General features: G+C 52.3%; 6 protein-coding genes across 6 annotated transcripts; 3 read left to right on the forward strand and 3 right to left on the reverse strand.

Annotated features, from left to right (window-relative positions):
* Positions 1-690: 690 nt before the first annotated feature.
* BU24DRAFT_340961 (pantothenate kinase 4) lies at positions 691-2,438 on the forward strand (the record flags this gene model as incomplete). The annotated part of the gene is made up of 3 exons (XM_033523252.1): positions 691-1,008; positions 1,284-1,566; positions 1,627-2,438. 3 exons carry the CDS (start codon positions 691-693, stop codon positions 2,436-2,438), a joined length of 1,413 nt encoding a protein of 470 aa, XP_033388096.1.
* A 78-nt stretch (positions 2,439-2,516) lies between these two features.
* On the reverse strand, positions 2,517-2,868 carry BU24DRAFT_126580 (uncharacterized protein). The gene has a single exon (XM_033520959.1). The coding sequence runs from the start codon at positions 2,832-2,834 to the stop codon at positions 2,595-2,597; it is 240 nt and encodes a 79-aa protein (XP_033388097.1). The 5' UTR covers positions 2,835-2,868; the 3' UTR covers positions 2,517-2,594.
* Positions 2,869-3,087: 219 nt separating this feature from the next.
* Positions 3,088-5,186, forward strand: BU24DRAFT_406386 (uncharacterized protein; the record flags this gene model as incomplete). The annotated part of the gene is made up of 2 exons (XM_033525761.1): positions 3,088-3,195; positions 3,249-5,186. The coding sequence occupies 2 exons, from the start codon at positions 3,088-3,090 to the stop codon at positions 5,184-5,186; spliced, it is 2,046 nt and encodes a 681-aa protein (XP_033388098.1).
* A 95-nt stretch (positions 5,187-5,281) lies between these two features.
* On the reverse strand, positions 5,282-7,026 carry BU24DRAFT_476811 (Clavaminate synthase-like protein; the record flags this gene model as incomplete). Its single annotated transcript, XM_033532944.1, has 3 exons — positions 5,282-6,134; positions 6,201-6,710; positions 6,936-7,026. The coding sequence occupies 3 exons, from the start codon at positions 7,024-7,026 to the stop codon at positions 5,377-5,379; spliced, it is 1,359 nt and encodes a 452-aa protein (XP_033388099.1). The 3' UTR covers positions 5,282-5,376.
* Positions 7,027-7,334: 308 nt separating this feature from the next.
* BU24DRAFT_476813 (arad-like aldolase/epimerase) lies at positions 7,335-8,875 on the forward strand (the record flags this gene model as incomplete). Its single annotated transcript, XM_033532945.1, has 5 exons — positions 7,335-7,998; positions 8,070-8,148; positions 8,209-8,402; positions 8,466-8,523; positions 8,595-8,875. Exons 1-5 carry the CDS (start codon positions 7,741-7,743, stop codon positions 8,873-8,875), a joined length of 870 nt encoding a protein of 289 aa, XP_033388100.1. The 5' UTR covers positions 7,335-7,740.
* Positions 8,876-9,082: 207 nt separating this feature from the next.
* Positions 9,083-12,308, reverse strand: BU24DRAFT_419382 (DUF1620-domain-containing protein). The gene is made up of 3 exons (XM_033527201.1): positions 11,738-12,308; positions 9,438-11,673; positions 9,083-9,378 (listed from the first exon to the last, which is right to left on the reverse strand). Exons 1-3 carry the CDS (start codon positions 12,268-12,270, stop codon positions 9,340-9,342), a joined length of 2,808 nt encoding a protein of 935 aa, XP_033388101.1. The 5' UTR covers positions 12,271-12,308; the 3' UTR covers positions 9,083-9,339.
* Between the last annotated feature and the right edge of the window lie 976 nt (positions 12,309-13,284).

Consider the following 13,284-nt stretch of genomic DNA (forward strand, 5'->3'; position numbering starts at 1 on the left):
TAACAACTGCCATTGAGTGAACACCGGATAAGCTCCGCATCGCAGGCTCGTAAGTGGTCGAAAGGAAAAAGAAAAGAGCGTAAAAGAGAAAGGAATATGGACAATCCCATAAGCCCGAGGCCGAAGCGGAGCTGACGTGGAGGGCAATTGAAGATGATAGGTACCGATGAGGCATCCATGAAGAGGAGTAATCCCCGCGCACCGAAGGTTGGATTGGCCATGACGATTGATAGTGATTTATTATAATTATCGTTGTGTACCCGTAAGCTTTCCACTCTTTAGTAGATGGGACTACCATTGCACTATTGTTTGTCTGGAATTACTCGTCCCAATAGTGTAGGGTTACTCTCTCTCCTCTCTCCAGTGTCTCTCCCTCCACCGTCTGGCCCTCATTGTGCGCCGAAAACTTCATCACGTCTCCCCAGTTGAGAAAACGGACAAATGGATCATTCAACAGGGGCTTCGCTAGAGATGGCCACCTCCTCGACTCATTCCTCGTTATTGTTCCCATCGCACTTCCACCACAAAGTCCATCGAGTGCGGCGTTTCAACAGCTACAGACGTTCTGGTAAGAGGGCGAGGCTGCAGCCAAGGCCTACGACTACGACTACCAGTACCACGACTACTGTGACCTCTCCCCCGGCATCCACCTCCACCACCTCCGAAACCTCCGCATCCTCCGCCGCATCCATGTCGCGACGACATGTCCCGACCTTGAGCGCTGACAGTGCCGTAATTTCTACTGCCACTGGCGACAGCAGCAATGTCTCGACAGACTCGTCGGCTGTCCAGACAAGAGCTCGTCGCACGACCGCCCTGTCCACCCAGTCCGACATTCATGATGCGATCCTCCACCCAGGAAATGTCCGCATCAACGTGCGGGGCGCATTCATCGTCGACGATACCAATAGCGAACCCTCAACCCCGCGCAGCGAAGACTACGAACACGATCCCCACGAAATCCGCCTCCCACATCACACCGAAGTCGTGAGCCATATTGCTGTCGATGTAAGTTAAGCTGCTGTGCCATTGTCACTTTTTTTGTTCAATCAATCGCAACCCGTGGCCCTTGAATGCCGAGCTCCCCCTTGCTGCCTGTTCCTGAATAATAATTTGCGGCGGCACGCGACCGAACCCTCAGGGTCCCTCATGAACCAGGGTCCGCGTGCCTGTCTGCCATATCCATTTTCATATCCATATCCACAGCCCCCTCAATCTATACCCACCTGCATCGCAAACTCGAACCTAGTCAATTCCAAGGCTGACATGCATTCTCCCCCCAGATCGGAGGTTCCCTCGCCAAACTCGTCTATTTCACCCGTGAACCCAATTCCACCTCCGATGGCGGCCGTCTCAACTTTGTCAAGTTCGAAACCGACCGGATAGACTCGTGCATCGATTTCATGCGCAAGCTCCAGGCCGACTACCAGCGAAACAATGGATCCAAGCCGGAGGAATTGTGCGTCATGGCAACGGGCGGTGGTGCTTTCAAGTACTACGACAGGATACGAGAAGCGTTGAATGTCGAGGTGATTAGAGAGGAGGAAATGGAATGTCTAATCATTGGTATGGCGCAACCCATACCAGAGTGCGCGATTATGGCCAATTGACTAACTTGCTTGGTAGGCCTCGACTTCTTCATCACAGAAATCCCCAAGGAGGTTTTCACCTACAGCGAAGACTCGCCCATGGAATTCATGGACCTACCATCGCAACCCCCTTCGATATACCCCTACCTGCTTGTCAACATTGGCTCTGGCGTGAGCATGATCAAGGTCTCCGGGCCCCGACAATTCGAGCGCATTGGTGGCACATCACTGGGCGGCGGTACATTATGGGGGCTCCTGTCCCTCCTCACAGGGGCGCGCAACTTCGACGACATGCTCAAGCTCGCTGCAAAGGGTGACAATTCGACAGTGGACCTCCTCGTCGGCGACATCTACGGCGGAGCATACAACAAGATTGGCCTGAAGAGCACCCACATCGCCTCCTCATTCGGCAAGGTCTACAAACAAAAGCGCGTCGCCGAACAAGAAGCAGAAGACGGCTGCAACGGCCCTCTCAAGACACACACCCCAGAGCAAGAGCTCGTCTCCGGAACATCCGAACTCCCCCACCCATCCTCAATGTTCCGCCCCGAAGACATCTCCCGCTCCCTCCTCTACGCCGTCTCCAACAACATCGGCCAGATCGCGTATCTCCACGCCGAGAAGCACAACCTCCCGCACATATACTTCGGTGGCAGCTTCATCGGCGGCCACGCGCAGACCATGAACACCCTCAGCTACGCCATCCGCTTCTGGAGCAAAGGCAGCAAGCAAGCGTACTTCCTGCGCCACGAGGGCTATCTCGGATCCGTGGGCGCGTTCCTGAAGAGACAGCCACGGAACTGGGGAAGGAGGAACAGCTTCGAAACGGGGGAGAAGATGCGCGTATAAGTAAGATCCTTTGTGCGGGCGGGCCCGCGAGATCTTCGACCAAAAAAGGAAAAGAAACATAATCGAAAAGAAAGAACAGAAAAAGCAGGACAACACATGAATAGCGTTTCAACAAGATCTTAGCAAGCGAAAGCGACACGAGCGTATGCATATCTACTACGGCCCCAGCACCGATATAAAGGATTCTCTCAACACATATCCACCAGACTCGTTAGATATGCGGTGGTTGGGCTTTTGGCTTGGATTTGACTTCACTCCCAAATGCGTTTTGCAGGGAGCATAATCAGAAGATACATTTTGCCACAGCGCGTCATAGGCGTAATCGTTGCAAGTACTACATTTTCTGGATTTAGATATATACCCTTTAATCAAGAGTAAAAAACAAAACAAAAACATAGTCAAACCCACACACTATTGGAAGTAATCCTACATTGACGCAATGAACGCGGAAACGGAAGTGGTTCTGCATGACTACTTGCTTGCTAACAGTTCCAATCTCGGCATAGGTACACCGTACGGGTATCTTTTAGTTCCCTCGAATGCCACTAATGCGGGGCTACGGTCGCGTTCTCGACCTTGTTCACATCTACCTTAACTCTTCCCTCTTCTTCAATTAACTACCCTTTCACATTATTTGAAACATCCCAAAATGGAAGACACTCTTCCGCCCCCGGAACAACAACAACCCGCACCCAAGCGCACGCGGCGGAAAAACGCAAAATCACGGCAAGGCTGCGCAAGGTGCAAGACTAAGCGGGTCAGTCGCAACCTCTTTAGGTCGTTGGTCATTTCGATTGACGGGATTAGTAGATCAAATGCGATGAGAAGCGTCCGGGATGTGGGAATTGCGGGAAGAGTGGGAATGTGTGTCCTGGGTATGAACAGAGGTTGAAGTGGTCGAGGAAGTATGAGAAGCTATCTACGACGGCGGACGGAAATGGTACTTTGCTTCAGTGGAATTCTGGAAGAGATGGAGAGAGAGATCGAAATGCCGAGGGCTCGAGTAGACCACGAGAGGATTTGACTGTAGATGGGGATCCAGTTTGGCCAGTTGTGAGCTCCTCGGCATGGCAGGATGTGCAACTCAACCTGGATTCTGGCCTGGTCGAAGGCGATTACGACTCGATCGTGGCTCTCGAAAACTTCGATATGTCAAACACGCAACATGATCACTTCTCCATACCGGACCTAGGAATTCCACAGACACCGAACCACTTACCAACTACATTGATTGAATACTGGTTCCGCTTCATCTGTCCAATGCGGTCTACATTCGATTCCGACATCAACTACAACCGCACAATGGCATGGACCTCCTGGAACGCATCCGGAGCTGTCTTCTACACTATGCAAACTATGTCGGCTGCCTGTCTCCTGAAGACCATGCCCCAACTCAGCGAGACATTGCCACTGCTCAGAACGCAAGCATTGGCGGCTATCAACCAAGGGATGTCACAAGTGAGGTCCTCGCCAATACCAAACATCACAGCAGACTTGCTCTTCGCCATATTCTCCCTTGGGACATCGCAACACTGGATCACGCCCGGCATGTCAGAAACGCCGTTCCTGGAATCTGCACGTGAACTACTGTCGACGTGGAAGGCGACGCCCTCCGTAGCGGGCGGGCTGGTGTATAATTACTTTTCGCGGGCTCTGACCTATTGGGAAATGCTTCTCACGATGACGGGACGCGGATCAATTCCAGCTAAGATCAAAAAGAAGCAGCAACGGAACCGAAGCAAGCTTCTCCGGGCATTAAACCTACCAGGAAGGAGTGATGACAACATTCCCACCGAACCACAACCCCAGAAATCCGACCCCGAGGTCTTTGGAACTCGACCCAACTCCTGGTGCGGTCTCTCAAGCGAAGTAATCGAAGTCTTCAGCCAGGTAATGGCCCTGTGTCGAAGCACATGTCTCCATCGGCAGAAGGACCGCAACAGTCGCCGCATCGACACGGTCAGCGACACTCTGTGCGACATATCGCTTGGCCACGAACTACAACGGGAGCTCCTAGCCATGGACTTCGGAACGCTTGTCCTCGTGGAGGAAATCCAAGGACACCCCGTCATAACGCAGGACGACAAGACGCCCGTCGCACATCTGCTGCACACCGCCGAGGCGTATCGACAGGCCGCGCTTCTGCAGTTGCATCTAACCTTCCATGATCTGCCGAAGACGGTGGCTACGTACGCCCCCGCGGACGATCACAATGGGGACGAGAAGGCACATGCGGAGTTTGTGCTGGCGTTAACGTTGCGGCTTGTGATGATGCTCCAGCAGATACCGCCGGAGTCGGGGTCGAGGTCTATACATCCTATGCTCTACCTTTCTGCGGCGGCGGGTCTGCGATATAGCGCGGTTTCGGAAGTAGACGACATCAACGTTCCTGACATATTTGACCCTGACGTCACTTTATCTAACGACCTCTCCCTTCATGACCCAATACTCCAAATGGGTGATTTCTTGCAAGAACCCAACCTCGACTTCGACATTACAGAGTTGTCCTCTGTAAATAACCCAGTTACGCCCAATCTTCGATCTACGATGGGGGTGTTAGAAGCGCGAAATTTTGTCTGGACGCGGCTTAATGATATACAACAGACACTGCCGCATAAATCGAGCGGTAACATTCTCCAGCTTGTCAATGCGATTTGGAGGAAGTACGATGACCAGACTACCGGCCCAGGTGGGACTCACTGGTTTGAGTGTTTCGCGGAGTTGGGGTTGGAGGTGATGCCATGGTGAGGTAAAATAATGCTAAGGAAGCTATTGAGTGCCATCATTATTGGAAATATTGAGAACGTTGAGAGTTCTATATCTATTACCTCAAATCTACACAGCTCATCATCATATGAGCAATCAATGGACGATGACCTTGCATGCAGTAATGCATTCACGGTCCTCCCTTCGACGGGAAGTACATCAAAAGTACACCCTACTCAAACTTATTCTGCAAAACCCGGAATTTGCTGAAAAACGGATCCTTATCAACGTACGTCCCCCTCAACCACCTCGGCTTGCCAACATCCGCCATATCGAACGCCCGCCTTGAATGCAGCGTCCTCGTGTTATCAAACAAAACACACTCTCCGGGCTTCATCTTCCTCTCATACTGTGCCTCCGGCCGCTGCAATAACGCATTGTACTTCGTCGCCGCCTCATGCCACCTCTCCACCTTATCATTCAACTCCTCCAGGTCCGCTTCACCAACGCGATCCTGATGCGTAGAAACCGCATGGCTCGAAAACGGCGCGCTAAACGGCGGTCCCCAATTAATCTTGTCCATGCACTCGATAAACATATCGTCCTTCCATCCCTCACCCCCACTCCTCAAACTCAACTCATTCCAGTCCCTGATATACTCCGACAACCGCGTGTACCTCTTCTCGCCAATGAACAACGGCCGCAAGTCGATGACCGGCTTCGTCGTGCGGTACACATTCGCGTCCGGGTGGTTGTAGTGGTAGTTGACGGGCACGGTGGACAGCGTGTCGAAGGCGTCCATGTCGGAGTGGAAGAGGTCGACGGCCGCTTTGTAGCCGTCGACGAAGACGCTGGCGCCGCCTGTCGACGCCGACTGCACGCAGTGAAGGAACTGGATGTGCGGTGGCTGCTGGAAGTATAGCAGGTCGGTGTGGAAGCCGAGGTCGTGGGATGTATAGGCTGCGTTGATGGCGGCGGGCACGGTGCGGACTTGAGGGTTGGGGGTTTAGTATGATGATGGCAGAGAGATATGGAGGTGGGCTTGAGGGGACTTACCGTCCCAGGTGTACCCGTAGAACGTATCCTTGATCGGTCCAATGCGTGTGGCGATCGTAGCCAGAGACTCCTCCTTGCCGGGAACGTCCGTCACGAACGCCAATCCGTCCTCGTGGAGCTGGTTCATGAGATCGTACAGCACCTTGTCGTCCTTCATGTATTCACCGTACTCGTAGTCCGGCAGGTTGAGAGGCTCTTTGCTCCACAGCACGCGCGGCGGGAGGGAATCCCTCGGCGGTCCTCCCGCAGTGCTGAGTTGACGCAGCTTAGACAGAGGAATCGTGGTGACGTGGTCGGCCTTGAAGCTGGGAATGTCGGATTGCCATCTTATATTGACAGGTCCGGTGGAGGAATCTATGTCGACGGATTCCGTTTGGATGTCGGAGGGGATGTCGGCGGTGGAGAAGAGCCGCTGGTTGGTGGATTCGTGGACGCATTGCGGGCAGGCACATGCGTCCCGGAGGAGGATCGTGGAGAATGAGGTGGGTTTTCCGTCGAGCGGGATGGTGGCTCGAGGGGATGGGGTATTGGTGGTTGTGTCGTTCGAGGTGCTTTTCGAGGAGAAGGAACGAAGTGGGACGATGGTGCTCGGTCGCTGGACTTGTGGAAACAAATTTTGCTATGGTCACTATATATCAGCGTACATTAACTGAAATATGGCCACGGAAGGGAAACATACAGTTGGCTTAGCTGTCCATGGACTGCTCCGATTGACATTGCGTTGCAATGGCACACACTGCGAAATCGAAAGCCCCCTCGTGAACGAAGTAGAACCACTGCCACGCTTTGCAGCGTTCAAGAACGCCTGTCTCTGTAAACCATACATCTCGCAATCTTTCTGATGAAAACGCTACGCTGATCAAACGAGACCCATCGAGGAACGACTTTGCCTTATAAATCCGATCAATCAATTCCAACATACACGTTCACGTATGTCACTCCAACATCCCCACGGCATCTTTCAACGCAACGTCTAACCCCATCCGCATAATCCGTACGATATCTCCTCTCCAACTTCTTCACTACGTCACTTATCGCCCATCCAGCTCTTCCCTACCCATCCCTCACGTACCAATTTTCCAACTCCGGAAACCACAGTCCCACACAGTACCGCGGCATTTCCCCACAGCAACATTTAAACCCCTCCATCAATCAAAATCCCACTGATACCACAAAACTTCCATCCACCACCACGTAGGCATGAGCCAATTCGGACAAACGATACGAAATGTGCGTCTGGGTTAAAATCAGATGGTCGTTATTGGTGGACGGGCAGGAGACTAGCGCTGTGCTAGGGGATTGTATCGTACTTTTTGGACTGGAAGGGTTAGACGTGGCTTGGCGGTAATGGGTATGGTAGAGATGGGTGAATGGATTGTTGGATATGAGAGGGGAGGTGAGGGAGGTATAAACGGATGGGTTTATAGTTTGCGTGTCTATTCATCTGTGAGCCGTTGGTCTCTTGATTTCGTCGTCGTTGACTTCATCTATCCGCTCTTCTCAAACCCCAAACCAGACATCTTGAATCACAATATCCACAATGGCACCATCCGCCCAACCAACAACAGAAGAAGAATCCCAAACCACCCAGCAACAACAAAAGACGCCCCTCCAATTAATATCCCAAGGCGTCTGCCTCCCCGGAATACCAAAACACCCCTCATTCGCCACGCACCGGCAATGGATGCTGGAGAAGATGGCACTGACGTTCCGCGTGTTCGCACGCTTGGGATACACTGATGGAATGGCGGGACATATCTCGATTCGGGATCCGGAGAATATTCATACGTTTTGGACTGTACGTCTTCCATGATTTCTGATAATCCACTGTGGGTAGAGGTGACAAGCTGATCGAAAGATTGACCATAGAACCCACTAGCAGTCCACTTCGGCCTCCTAAAAGCCAGCGACATGATACTCGTGAACTACGACGGCGTGCCTATCGGAGGTTTGAATCCCCTGCCCTTCCCATTTTGCATCTCTGAAGCTCAGCGTAACGATTATGCAGGGAATATGTCACGCCCCGCCAACGCAGCAGGCTTCCTCATCCACAGCGCGGTGCACAGGGGGCGTCCCGACGTCGTCGCAGCGTGCCACACGCACAGCATCCACGGCATGGCGTGGAGTGCGTTCGGAAGGCCGGTGGAGATGATTACGCAGGATGCGGCGTATGTGTATGGTGAGGCGCAGGCGGTGTATAAGGTGCGTTCGACCACAGCCTTAAGTAAATGTTTGATGTAGGGTGAGTGCTGAAGACGTGGACAGGATTTCGGAGGCGTGGTGCTCACGCAGGAGGAGGGTGATCGTATTGGAGATGCGTTGGGTACGTTCTCCAGTCTTCCCCTTGTCCTTTGTCCGCGTACATCAGTTGCTGACAAAGGATGCGATGAAAAGGTCCAAAAGGCAAAGCAATGATCCTGCAAAATCACGGCCTCCTTACCGTCGGCTCGACGGTCGACGAAGCGTGCTTCCTGATGACGCTCATGGAGCGCGCGTGCCAGTGCCAATTGCTCGCCGAGGCGGCGGCCGCGAACGGGATTAAGAAGGTGCTGATCCCGGACGAGAGCGCGAGGTATACGTTCGAGAACTCGAGTGATCCCGAGACGCTGTACTGGGAGGGTCAGCCGGATTTGGATTATGAGGAGTATATGTGTAAGGGGGAGCATAAGGGTTGATGATGATGGCGAGGGAGGGTGGTCTCGTTGGGATGAGTTGGGAGAATGCTACAGGTTGACTACATCGGCGTGGCAGTTCTGGTTGATGTTACCGAACAGTCATAAGATTCGACAAGAGATAGCTACCAAGGATTGTAGTCGAGAATGTAGCCAAAGTAGATGTCCGCGACACGCGATGCACCGAGAAGGCATCAATTAGCAAAGAGCTGATCAAAGATCGAATGGGTATTTTGTGTATCATCAACAACTACATGTACATAACTTCCTTCACTACCTGACTTTCGGATCGGAAGTCCTGAGCCGTTGCATCGATAGTATGTGCCGGCGGCATGAGATTATTCTAGGTTGTGGTTCTTTTCCCCTGACCTTCGAGATCCACTCTGTTTGTATATATCTACGCTTACAAATGCTTGATGAAACGATTCGTGCAAGAAGTGTCCGACTTGTTCTAAATATACTGGCTATCACGCCTGCCAGAGTGTGTTGATTTGCTTTCTCCTAACCTGTAGGTTCTTTTGTTAGCTAAAACGTGTGATTGACATAGAGTAAGAAATTGACTTACCAAAGGGGCCACGAAAAGAACTCCAACGAAGAGTGCCGCAACAGTGACCAACATTTGGATCTTGTTGAATCCCTTTCCAAGAATATCGAACGCAAAACTTGGTGCTACTCTGGTGCCGAAGACATCATGTCCGTAAGCGAAGACAAGACTTGTGCTCTCAAGGCCACTTTCGCATGCGATCACATTCTTGATACCAACAAGCTCGTATTTGTGGTTTAGGTGCCACTTAGGGTCGAAAAGAAGGTGCGGGGTATAGCGGACAAGACCTTCAGAGGCTTCTTGAGCAGTAGGATCCCGGCCGACCGGACGTCGGGGGTCGATGATTGCACGTGGAATGCCCACGATAGCATTGGAGTTGGGAAGAGTGACAAGGAGCTCACGGGAGGTTATACCCTGTCTCGTTTGCGTGACAGACATATGAGAAATTTCCTCTGGGATTTGGAAGGTCTGAGACAGCACGTAAGGTTTGTTCGAATCACCCTTCGCATCTGAGGGCTGGACAGTGGATGAATTGGAAGAAGCACCCAAGGGACCTCGGTCATCGGGGAGAGAGGATTCATATAGATCGGAAATGACGAGTTGGTAGCCACGTGTTGATGTCGCAGACGATGACAGAGTAAAAGAATAGCTGAACCAGTTCTCCGAGATGGTCGCAGGGATTGGCCTTGTCACATCAACATCCTTATGGGACACAGCATGAAGAAGCTGTCCAGAGGCGGAGTCCAGAAGATAGATCGAGGCTGATTGCGAAGCCTCAATGACACTGGTGACGAGCACAAGATTAGGGTTGAGGTACTTATAAAGAACCCGACGGTCACCCAAAACCCTGCCGATAGATGCCACCGGGTCGACAGATGGACGAGCGACATAGCTTGTAATACGCTCTCCGCTAGGAGGGGTGAAAGTCCAGATTGGCTCTGCTGAGCCTTGAGCAGAGTTCAAGAATCCCTTGAGTTTACCGTCCAGCAGATCAAAAGTAATGATGTTTTTATCTGTTGTAACTGGGGATTCATGCTTGAGATCCACAGGGGAAAGAAGCCCTCCAGTTGTGGCATTGACATACCATGCGCTAGGTGAGGCCGGATCCTTAACCTCGACGTAACCACGGAACGCTTTCACGGATGGAGCAGTGAATGTTACGCCAGGTGCCAAATCGTGCAAGTCAACGTTCCAAACTGGCTTTCCTTGAGAACCTACGTCAATGGCAGCAAGTCGGCCTTGTTCCGTGGCGACTATAACAAGCTTGTGGAAGCCAAAATGGTCGTGTTGAACCTCGTCGATGGCAGATTCGTCATTCTTACCAATGACACTGCTCAGGACGCGGTTTGGAATGCTTTGCAGCCATGCGGGCAACTGCTCCAAGTCCCGAACGTGCCTACTAACCCTGTGAACATAGGCCGAGACAACGTTCTGGTGTCCTTCAACCTCGAGCTCGTGTGCAAGGGCCTCCTGCTCTGCGAGCTCTGCCCATGTAGCGGACGTGATACCATAAAGGAACTCTGGGCGCTCCCAGGCTACCTCGCCATTGCGAATAAGCACCCACTGTCCATTCGAGAAGTAAAGTGCAGTCCTAACTGCCGTTGCAGAACCACCCTTAACAACAACTTCGGATACTGCTTGAACAGGCCAGCTTCCGACTAGGCTAGCGATTCCCTTTACTTCCCATTTCCCAAGAATCTTATCTGATGCAGATGATGTGACGGTCACTTCACGCAGGGTGATGCGGGTAAAGTAAACGTTAGCATCGGATGTGCTAACCGAAAAGGTTCCGCGACCAAAGAGCCCTGGAAGGTCGTACGCCTTTTTAATGTTGTTCTTTTTGAGGTCCACGTGGTAAACTTCCGCTGCCTGTCCCTTGCGAGTCTTGTATTCTACGAGGAAGTGGGCAAGTGAATTGATACGGTTCGGGGCATGCAGAATAATGTCCTGAACAGGCTCCCCGGATGGGGGAGTGATGGAGGTAACACCCTTGGTTCCAATGATATTGATTTTCAAGACTGATCTCGCCTTGTCCGTCCAGGCAAGCAGTGGAGCAGCGGTATTCGCACCAGCGAACAGAATGTCGTCACGGTTTTGAATCTCGCCATCGGAGCTCAATGTGTACTGATCAATCTTTTTGCCGGTCACAGGGCTTATCGATGTCACTCGCAGTTTCGAACCTCCGAGCATTGGCGCATGGAGCGAAATATAGTAGATAGTACTCGGCGAACTCGAAAGTTGAAATGGCGTATCCCCACTGTGAAATTTGTGTCAGCTCTTAAGTAATCGCTCTGTAGCTCGCGGCTCCAGTGGTGTCTCACCTCGCATCCTCAAACGTCCATTTCACTCGTCCTGTTTTGCCGTCCAATCTCTTGATGGCCTGCTCCGCTCCGCTCAGGAGAACGATGGGATCTTTGGAGTCGCTATTTGTGATACCGTCTTCTTGTTCAAGAATCTCCAAATCTTCAACAGTTGCACCCGGTGTTCTTGCATCCCATACTATCCTTCCATCTGAGGCGCTCCATGCAGTTACCCGGTCTCCCACTGCGCTCACCACAGTGTCTTGATCCTCCCCCGCTCTCAATGAAGTCTGTCCACGAGCATCGGCTGGCGGAACGTGGCGCCACACTAATGTTCCGTCCTTGGGATTCACAGCTCCAATAGTGTTATTTTGGGAGATGGTGTAGAGGAGGGAAGCTTTGGAACCCGCATAAGGCTTCTGGAAGAAGGTGGCATCGTGTTTCGGGCGGCCTATGAGGGCATGATGGAAATCAATGTGATGTGCGTCGTCCTCGAAGATGGCGACAGCCGGGGCAAGGCATGCTGCAAGGGCCAGCGCAGCATGAAAACGCATCGTTCTGGCGTAGCGATGATTTGTCGTCTTGAAGCGATGATGGAAGCCCGCTTGAATGTCGACAACGTTCTTGGGGCCTAGCTCTCTGCCAAGCCGACCCTGGGCGCGTCCACATGGAGATTAGACGGACTTGGATTTGGGGGGAAGCTCGGTACAGAGACGGACCGAGAGGTCACGTGTCGCTATCCGGGTCGGAAGTGGTCCCCACAAGCTCGGGCCGAGAATCGTCATATTCTCCTCCGACAGAATCCCAACTTCCTCTTCCCCCTTTCCACCCACTCCTCTCCTCTCAGTCTCGCCCCCTTCCTGCTCATCCTCCTTCGCAACCAACCCTGCACTCTCGTCCCGTTCCCGTGTATTGTCAACAGCAAATCCAATCCTCCCTACCACCACTCCCGGCCGGCCAGCCAACATTAATTAGTGATGATGACTTTCGAACTTGCGTTTGCCATCCAGGATGCCGCTGCCCCTGATTCATGTCGTCACGTCCAACCATTGAGCGACGCAAGTCGAGGCGCTCACCCGGTGTACCGTGTGCCCTCTAACAGAAAACAGGCCGCGGATTGAGGCCGTTCTGAATCGCTGCATCCAAGCGAGCGCGCCGTTCATGGGGAATGCGGAATACACCCGCCGGGACGATTGCAGCTCAGTACCTTGCATTTGTCAAATCTTCACACTTAACCTCAGCAGCTTACAGCTCTTTTGGCAAGCTCCTCGCGTATACTTGCGTTTGCACTGCAGCAACTACCCAGCTTGGAGCGATAATTCACCTTTCGTCATGGTCTTGCCATTTGGCAATCAATCTTGCGTTAATCCCTAGGACGACAACCGTTCAGGAGATAGCTGTCAATCTCTTTCCGATGGCTGAATTTGTTACAGCCCACTACCTCATGTATCTGGCTCTCAATGCAGCAACAAATACGTTGGTCCATTGCAGGGTCGTAATTACTGGACTATCCCAGTCGCGTCGTGATATCATGTTTGGTATTTCAGTCCTTGTTGCACCATGCCAAG

Source organism: Aaosphaeria arxii (assembly GCF_010015735.1).
Source record: "Aaosphaeria arxii CBS 175.79 unplaced genomic scaffold BU24scaffold_2, whole genome shotgun sequence".
NCBI classification, from domain to species: Eukaryota; Fungi; Ascomycota; class Dothideomycetes; order Pleosporales; genus Aaosphaeria; species Aaosphaeria arxii.

Excerpts from the sequence above, each read along its gene's own strand:
- BU24DRAFT_419382 (XM_033527201.1), bottom strand. The coding sequence starts at position 12,270 with ATGCGTTTTCATGCTGCGCTGGCCCTTGCAGCATGCCTTGCCCCGGCT. Across the intron at positions 11,674-11,737 it reads TGGACGTTTGAGGATGCGAG|TGGGGATACGCCATTTCAAC; the intron begins GTGAGACACCAC and ends CAAATTTCACAG. Across the intron at positions 9,379-9,437 it reads TTCTTTTCGTGGCCCCTTTG|GTTAGGAGAAAGCAAATCAA; the intron begins GTAAGTCAATTT and ends AAGAACCTACAG.
- BU24DRAFT_126580 (XM_033520959.1), bottom strand. The coding sequence starts at position 2,834 with ATGTTTTTGTTTTGTTTTTTACTCTTGATTAAAGGGTATATATCTAAA.